Source organism: Vipera ursinii (genome assembly GCF_947247035.1).
Source record: "Vipera ursinii genome assembly, chromosome: 6".
NCBI lineage: Eukaryota > Metazoa > Chordata > Lepidosauria > Squamata > Viperidae > Vipera > Vipera ursinii.
Genome location: NC_139515.1, coordinates 57381602 through 57390786, shown reverse-complemented (window position 1 = coordinate 57390786; position 9185 = coordinate 57381602). Strand labels below are relative to the sequence as shown.

At 40.4% G+C, this 9185-nt stretch overlaps 1 protein-coding gene across 1 annotated transcript; it reads left to right on the top strand.

Moving 5' to 3' along the window:
- The first annotated feature begins 252 nt into the window (after nucleotides 1-252).
- HEBP1 (heme binding protein 1) lies at nucleotides 253-8958 on the top strand. Its single transcript, XM_083366766.1, has 4 exons — nucleotides 253-599; nucleotides 4687-4825; nucleotides 5048-5228; nucleotides 8408-8958. The coding sequence occupies exons 1-4, from the start codon at nucleotides 522-524 to the stop codon at nucleotides 8577-8579; spliced, it is 570 nt and encodes a 189-aa protein (XP_083222892.1). The 5' UTR covers nucleotides 253-521; the 3' UTR covers nucleotides 8580-8958.
- Nucleotides 8959-9185: the final 227 nt, after the last annotated feature.

Here is a 9185-nt window from a genome sequence, read left to right as displayed (position 1 = left end):
TCGAACTGTTGGAGGCGGCGCGGGAGTAAAGCTTTTCTTCTTCTTCTCCTCTCAACAACGACAAAAAAATCCTGCCAAACTAACATAATAATAATAATAATAATAATAATAATAATAATAATAATAATAATAATAATAATAATAATAATAATAATAATAATAATAATAATAATAAAAGTTGGAAGGGACCTTGGAGGTCATCTAGTCCAACCCACTGCTCAGGCAGGAAACCCTATACCATTTCAGGCAACTTCTTCCTCTTTTGTCTGGCACAACCGCCCAGTCTGCAGGCACAGCGAAATGGGCGACTGTGCTGTTCGCGCTCTGGTTCACGTCGGCTCACCCAGCCTCTGCGGCTCGCTTCCCTTCGTTCTTCGCCCTTCCCTCGCCGGGCCCAGCAGTGGCTGAGCGCCGGGAGGGCGGAGCAGAGCGGCGCGCCGCCTTTGCCTCTCTGCGCGAAGCCCAATCGGCCGGGAAGTGCTGCTTCTTGCGGAGCGGATCGTCCGCCAGAGCCGAACAACATGTTTGGAATGATCAGAAATTCCCTTTTTGGCACCGCGGAGGTTTGGCCCTGCCGAGTTCTGAGCAGGGGGGAGAAGGTAGGAAAGAGGGCGGGGTTTGCATAGGGCAGGGGTAGGCAACCTCGGCTCTTTTATGACTCATGGACTTCAACTCCCAGAATTCCTGAGTCAGCTATGCTGACTCAGGAATTCTGGGAGTTGAAGTCCATGAGTCATAAAAGAGCCGAGGTTGCCTACCCCTGGCATAGGGCCACAGGAATCCTCTTGGTCGCCACTCGACTGGACAAGGAACTGGAGCCTCCCAGAAGGAACGACAGGAAGAAATGGGCACCTGGGGGCTTCATTCATTCACATTGTCGTGTGGTGTGTAGTGCAAACCGAGTCAATTTTGGCTTAACCAAAAGCGATTAAGCAAGAAATAGCTCAACAGACTGCATAAACCAGGGGTCTTCAAACTTGGCCCTTTTATGACTTGTGGACTTCAAATCCCAGAATTCCTCAGCCAGCAAAGCTGGCTGAGGAATTCTGGGAGTTGAAGTCCACAAGTCATAAAAGGGCCAAGTTTGAAGACCCCTGGCATAAACCCTGTACAATCACCGGGTGACTGCTAGAACGGGTAATGTTTGCTATTGCTGCCCATTAAGGAGAAGTTGCTCTGCTCTTTAATTCAGGCAAACTCAATCTGATGTGATCCAGATGTTTTGAAAAGAGCAATCTTCTCATTCGAGGTTAACATACTAATCTCAGCCCCCAAAGGACCAACTCTTAACAATTCAACAAGCCTGGGCAATGGGCCCCTTGTCAGTCAGCAGGACTGTTGCTTTACCACCAGCTTATCAGGAACTTAGGAGCGGAAGACTTGGCAGCACAAGGAAACAGCAGCCAATGACTTAATAGCTGGCCGTCAACACCCCAATTAACTAGTAAAAGCCACTCGCAACCAGGCACCACATAAATACTATGCATAGAATAGCCCAATTCACACATTCTGGTAAAAGAGAAGTTCCCTGAGAATGGGCTCCAGTACAAGTTGGAAAGCTTGGAAGACTAAACCTCTGGTCCCGGTGACTGACCCAGATTGGATCTTTTAACAATTTGTGAAAAAAAGTGAAAATACTCTTCTCATCTGAGGGAAACTATTCCATAAAGAGAGGCCAACAGAGTATGTTGGTTCCAACCTGCCTTCTGTCATACCACACAGGGCAGTGTGTCTGTGCTTTTAACATGCATCCTCGGCCCACTGATCTTGAGCTGTTAGATTCTATTTGGAGTAGGTACTCCTGAAGAAAATCAGACCACAAGCTGCATAGGTTATAACCAGCAACCTCAATTGCATTTGGAAACAAACCAGCAACCGTGCATACTGCTGTACTACTGTAACAGTAGCCTTGAATTCTTTCTATTAGCATGTGAGTAACTATATTCTGTAATTGAATTTTGGGACAGTCTTCAAAGGCAGATCCTTGTTGAGTGAGTTATAGTAGTCCAAATAGGATGTCACAAGTGACCATGGGCAGCAGCTCTAATTCCAAGAAAAACTGTTACATTCAAACTGGGGAATGCTTCCCTAGCTATGGCTTCCTTTAACAGGAGCTGAATGAGAACTCCAGATAGGTTCTTTCAGGGAGAGCACCACTCCTGCAAAGCTCAAGTTGATACCATCTTGGAATCCATTGTTTCCTGAATCAACAATTCTTTTGTCTTCCCTTATATGAGCCTCAATATGATTCTCTTCATCTCGACCCTTATGGCCTCCAGACACAATTTCCAGCACATATTCCATTTGGCCCAGGTTGAAGATGCAAAATTATCTGTAGTTGCAATTTTTTGAAGTATTTTACATGACTTAGCAAGCCACATATCTTAAATCCTTTATAGCTCCCAGTTGTAGGCTTATGACTGCAACTATTCCATCTATATAACGTGAACATTTTCTTTCTTGTATGAACTTAATTGCACACTGAGGAATAACACACACACAGCCCAATCCTTGTACTGTGATATGGAAAACCAACAGCCTAGATGCTAGTCAAATTTTACATTTTCTTTCTATGAAAGGCATAGAAGGCAAATTACTAGCTATTTCACAGCTGGTAGTATTTTCTCCTACTACTCAGCATGAATGTTTGTGTTCCAAATCTATCATGTAGTTGCCATATTTGTATCCCACCTTCCCCTAAGGAATTTAGAATGGTTTGCTTAGTGTTCAAATAAATGAGAATGAAATAGAACAGGAGTTCTATGTGTATATCGAAAATTTACTCTAATTGCATGGAGTTGTGTGCCTACAACTCCACTGATGACCCCAATGATGGGCTTAAAATAGCTCTTTCCAGTCCTACTTCTCCCAATGTCATGCCAATGCCAACATGACCATGTTTTAGGAAGCAGCCTATATCAGGGCTGAGCAGTCTTTTCATAGCCAATTTAAATATGTGCATGTGTTTTGTTTAAGGATTCATGGGGACAGGACCAAAACTTTCACCCCTACTTAAGGTTTAGTACAATTATTTTTTCAGCCATGACACAGTTAAAAGAATGGCCCTAAATTCAGCTGCTGCTGAAAAACATGGTTGCAAAAGTCATGCAAGGAAAGCTTATATCCTTCTAGGGCTGCATGTAGGTTGCAGGTCCCTCATTATGTTTCTTTTAAAATATATAATTGTATTGAACATTTTAAACACAATACAATTAATATAAACTAAAATATAGGAAAAGGGAAAAAACAAAGAAAAATCTAAAATTATTTGATTTAAACTAATAATGATAAGATATCATAGAAACAAAACTGACTTCTACTGAGTTAATCTATTGATTTGTGTAACTCATTGTTATCCACTGGATTCATTCAATGCACTAAGCTATGGTCTCTTTTAGTGACTATGTTGATCAAATTAGAATGACCAGATTTATACTTCATTTAGCCATGGTTTAGAACAGACATGTCAAACTCGTGACATCATGTGACATCACGCAATGTATCGGAACAGTTTTGCCATTGCCGGCAATGGGGTGGGCGTGGCTTCTGCATGATGTGACCGGCTCGTGGGCCGGCAGTTTGACACCCCTGGTTTAGAAGCACCCAAGCCTGACACATATGTTGTAAGCCATAAATAAATTGCATTATGGTTTATCATTTTATGTAAAGTCATTTGTGATAAGTAGAGGTGCATCATGATTTCATACGGGATTTTTTATATATATAGTGTGAGTCTGGACATGCCAGGGAGGAAATTGGGGCCATTCTTTTTCTGCATGGCAGCCTGCCAGCCATGGCCTTGTCTCAGATGCTCAGTTCTACATTTGTCCCATTTCTTATATATATTTTTCCTCAATTAAATACATCGTGGCAAGTAAGCAAGCCTGTACCTCATTGGCTTGTAATGGAGACGGTCAGTGCTTTTTTTGTAAAAGAAAAAGGTGCCGGAACTCACACATGTCATACAATCCGCCTTGCCTATCATACAAGGTTCCATCCAAAAAAGGTGCCGGAACTCCGTTCTGAGCATTCTGTGACAAAAAAAGCCCTGGAGACAGTACTGCTGCAGATTTTCTTTTTAAACAGAAGATAGTTTTGCAAACTTATAAGTGTCCCTGCACAATTATATACGTAGTTTCCAACACTTAGTACCTGAATTCAGTCTTAGAGTGATTGAGGCCAGTTCTCTACTTCTTGGTGGATATTCTGTTGTGAAGAAGTAGTTTTTCTGTTTGCTTAATATTAGCATTTATTTATTGCATGTACTTTATATAATTCTTTAATTTGCTTACATGTAGTTGTATAAATATACTGCAATTATTACAGCACTTTATGTCATCCATTGGACAGTTGGTGGCAAAAACCTTGGACAGGAGATGGAAATCAGGCTAGAACAGGGTTCTTGGCTCATTAATGCCTCTCTGACAATAATTGTAGAGCATCACATGTAGAATGGTGTTATGGTTAGAATTGGGTTAAAGATTAAATGGGATTTATTTTTCAAAACTACACTTTGAATAGGAGACCTATGTGTAGATGATTCATTATCTCTCTCAAGGAGCTTTCTGGTTGTCAGGAAAGTAGCCAACCTATATATTACTTCTTGCAATGAGCTGCCCTTTTTGTATGAATATTTATCGCAATTGCAACAATTGGTCTTTTTTTTTAAATCTCTTGGAATACTAGGATGATGTAGCCTATGAGGAAAGGACATATGAAGGTGGGATGTTTGCCAGTGTTGAACTCTCTGGAAAGCCCTTTGACGAGGCTTTACGTGAAGGAGTGCTGAAGCTTCTTAAATATGTTGGAGGAAGCAATAATCAAGGTGAGATTCCCTTTTCAAGATTTTCTTTATACTCAGTTGCTTAGCGGTATATTTGCAACACTTAAAAACCTGGATTTTTTAATTCCCTGTAAACCGCCCTGAGTCCTCAGGGAATAGGGCGGTATATAAATGTAACTAAATAAATAAATAAATAAATAAATTTGTAGGTGAACATAATTTTGTTTCTCAATAAAGAAGAACCAATTATTCATTTACTATCAGGAGCTGGCATGGGGATGATGGCTCCAGTGTGTAGCACAGTCTTTCCTGCAGAGGACGGCTTATTGCAGCACAAAGTGAAAGTCCTGCTACGGATTCCAAGCCAGTTCCAGGACAACCCCCCTTCACCGAGTGATGAGAGCATCCGGGTTGAGAAAAGGGAAGAAATGGTTGTTTATTCTACGTAAGTTTCTTTAAACAAGTTTGACTGAAGGACTGGTAGATTTGTCCATGGCTGCAATTAACTTCCTTTAAATTGGTGCTTCCCAGATGTATTCAACCTGAAATCTTACCATCTTCTCTAACAAAGCTATTGACCTTGAACAACTGGGGAGCACAAGATTTTTTTATTTATTTTATTTTATTTATTTATTTTAATCCCATTTATATCCCGCCCTTCTCCGAAGACTCAGGGCGGCTTACAATTTAAGCACAAACCAATGTGCTTAGCAATAGCCTTCATTCTATGTATATGCCTGCTTATTAGGGCTTTCGGGGGGGCCCCCCCAGCGGCATTATTTTCTAGAAATACTTTTGGATTTTATTATCTTTTTTAATTTTTAATATTCAGAAAACTATAATCATAGTTAACTTTGGATCAGTGAGTTGTCTTAAGTGTTTATTTCATCAAGCAGTGGTACTAAGCATTTTTCTAATAGCACAGTCCAAAATATAGTTTTATTTTCACAACAGCTGCCATATATTTCAAAAGACAGTATCTCTGTATCAAGGCATGATTCTTCTAGATACAAGGATCAAATGGGAATTATAGCTACCCTATTGAAACATTAGCTTTTAAGTTAATTGAAGCATTTTAAAATTTAGTTTAGTTAATATAATTATGTAAGATATTACATATGTTGACAATTCAACAAAATTAAGACCCAGTATTATGTGTATGCATTAGATCAAACTGGATCTTGAACTTGGCTACTTCAGATTCTGTGGCCCCATGAAGTGAAATGAAATAACTGTGAAACAACCCAAACAAAAGTCCTGAGAGTGGATAAGCTACCGCTCTGAAAGCAAGGATTTCTCTGAATCAGTTAAAACAGACATGTCAAACACAAGGCCCGGGGGCCAGATCCGGCACGCAAAGTGGTTTCATTTGGCCCGCGAAGCCATCCTGGAAACAGTGAGGGAACGGCCCCCACTGCCTTGGCCCTGGCCCAGAGACCCTCCTTCTGCCAGAGACCCTCAGATCTGTCCCACTCCTGCCCAGGCCCCCATAGACACGCTTGATGCGAACGATGTAGAGCTGGCCATGCCCACCCAGTAGGCCACGCCCACCCTGGCCACACCCACCCGGCCCCCTGAGGGCAACCGCAGTGCTGATGCGGCCCTCAGTGAAATTGAGTTTGACACCCCTGAGTTAAAACAATTGAATTAATTCTGCCTGCTACTTTTATTTAAGGAAAAGAGTTTGGTATTGAGACATACGTTATATGCATACCTACACATTACATTAATCCTTTGTGGGGTAAGGATCATTAAGAAAAATGCAGGATATGAGAAAGCAATAAGGTAAAGGTAAAAGTAAAGGTTCCCCCGCACATGCGTGCTAGTCGTTTCCAACTCTAGGGGCCGGTGCTCATCTCCGTTTCAAAGCCAAAGAGCCAGCGCTTGTCCAAGGATGTCTCCGTGGTCATGTGGCCAGCATGACTAGACGCCAAAGGCGCACGGAACGCTGTTACCTTCCCACCGTAGTGGTCCCTATTTTTCTACTTGCATTTTTTTTATGTGCTTTCGAACTGCTAGGTTGGCAGAAGCTGGGACGAGTAACTGGTGCTCACACTGCTACACGGCACTCTGGGTTCGACCCACCAAACTGCCGACCTTCTGATCGACAAGCTCAGCGTCCTAACCCACTGAGCCACCGCATCCGTTGAGAAAGCAATAATAAGCCAAAAAAATCACCAAATAAAGAAAAAGAAGAAATACATTGAAACATCAAGTTAACATTTAGCAGATTTTGGATGCAATGGAACACTTTCTTTCTGGATCCCTGTCCCAAATAACTGATATTAATTTTACTTTAATTTTACAATATTCACAATGTTTTATCTCATTTGTATAATGATGTCCTTACACAATTAACATGAATCACAACTCTGGCCTATTTTTCTATTAAGTGGACATTTTGGACTAAGGCATATCCCCTCCCCTCAAAAAGCCCTTTTAAATATGGTTTCACTGTATAACTAAATCTAGCCTACACCAAGCAACTTGCTATATATAAGTTTCTATCTTCCTTGTTCCACTACATTCTGATTAATGCTTTGGATTTCTTTCTCTTTTTTTTTTAACTTCTCACGGTTCTTTTTTTCAGAATCTCATCAACCTTATCCATCAACAGTATTCTTGGTGCTCCTCTCAATCCATTCACTCTTTGTTTGTGTGTTTGTTTTGTGATTCAATCCTTATTCATTCCATCTAATAATTATATCGCTTACAAATACTTATTTTGTATTGATCATTCACAACCTACAAAATTCAACCTACATATATTTGGCACCCATTAACTCCTAATCTTATCTCTTATTGTTATAAAGCATCCATTGCTTAAGTGCTCTATTTTTGCTTCAGTCGACTTGTTTGATCCTCCTGATATACCTTCCCTATAGCAAAGTGCCCAGAAGCATGCTCTTATACACAACCATTTTTTGCTTCCTTCAAAAAATGTTCATTCCTTTCAAAAGCTACCTACTAACCACTATTTTTCTATCAGAATTTGTACATTTTAACATTTTTCTGCCCACTTTTCCATCTTCAGTAAAAAATTTTACTAAAGTACACAAATTAATCTGCCTGTTTTAATTTGTTTATATATAACTTTTATAACGCGGTGGCTCAGTGGGTTAGGACATTGAGCTTGTCGATCAGAAGGTCAGCAGTTTGGCGGGTCGAATCCTGAGTGCCACGTAACAGAGTGAGCGCCTGTTACTCGTCCCAGCTTCTGCCAACCTAGCAGCTCGAAAGCACGTCAAAATGCAAGTAGAAAAATAGGGACCCCTACAGTGGGAAGGTAACAGCGTTCCGTGCGCCTTTGGCATCTAGTCATGCCAGCCACATGACCACGGAGACGTCCTCGGACAAGCGCTGGCTCTTCGGCTTTGAAACGGAGATGAGCACCGGCCCCTAGAGTCGGAAACAACTAGCACACATGTGCGGGGGAAGCTTTACCTTTACCTTTAACTTTTATTATATATAACTTTTAATCATTCATTCTTTTTCCTGTCAAATATAAATACTGTCATCTCTGATACATTCATTTTCAGATTCCTCTCCCTGGAATTCGTTCACACATGATTTGGGCTGATCACACATGAATTTTTTTAACTGTTGTTCTTTTTCCCCTCATAGGCAGTTTGGAGGCTATGCTAAAGAAGTAGACTATGTGAATTATGCAGCCAAGTTAACCTCTGCTTTAGGAAATGAGGCATCCTTCTGCAAGGACTTCTATTTTTGCAATGGTTACGATCCTCCCATGAAACCCTATGGACGGCGCAATGAAGTTTGGCTGTTGAAAAAGTGACCAAATAAAAAAGCTGTCCCAATTTCTTGAAGCAACTCTAGGAAAAAAATCCACAAATGCCATGGAAAGCAATGAAAATGGTAAAATGAAAACTAAGACAGCTTCTTTCTGAGATTCATTCAGCATTTCTTTTTTATTTTTAATGAGCATATATTCATAAAATCCTTTTGAATTTGCCATTTATTTCATAAGGTATAAATTATATTTCTCGAGATGATTTTTCTCCTCCGCAGAATAGGAAGAATAAAGTGCCTTCTACAAAGAACAATATCTTTAAGCTGCACTAAGTGAGCCATAAGAAATAGGTTTTTTATTACACCAGAACAAATGAACAGACCAATTATTGAATTGTGGGAAGACCAAATATTAATTCAAATAAATCCAGGTTATCTCTTTTCTGTCAGTTCTTCTTAACCCAGATCTTAAAACACAGCCAGACTAAACTTTATTCCACTTTGTTTTCCTCCTTGGTTCATGTTATTACTACCAGTTATGGCAATATCTGTAACAAACCATAATGAAATAGTCACACAACTACATTCTTGCATCATGACATCTGATGACATCAATGTGCAAATATCCTCATTCATCCCATGAGATGCTCAT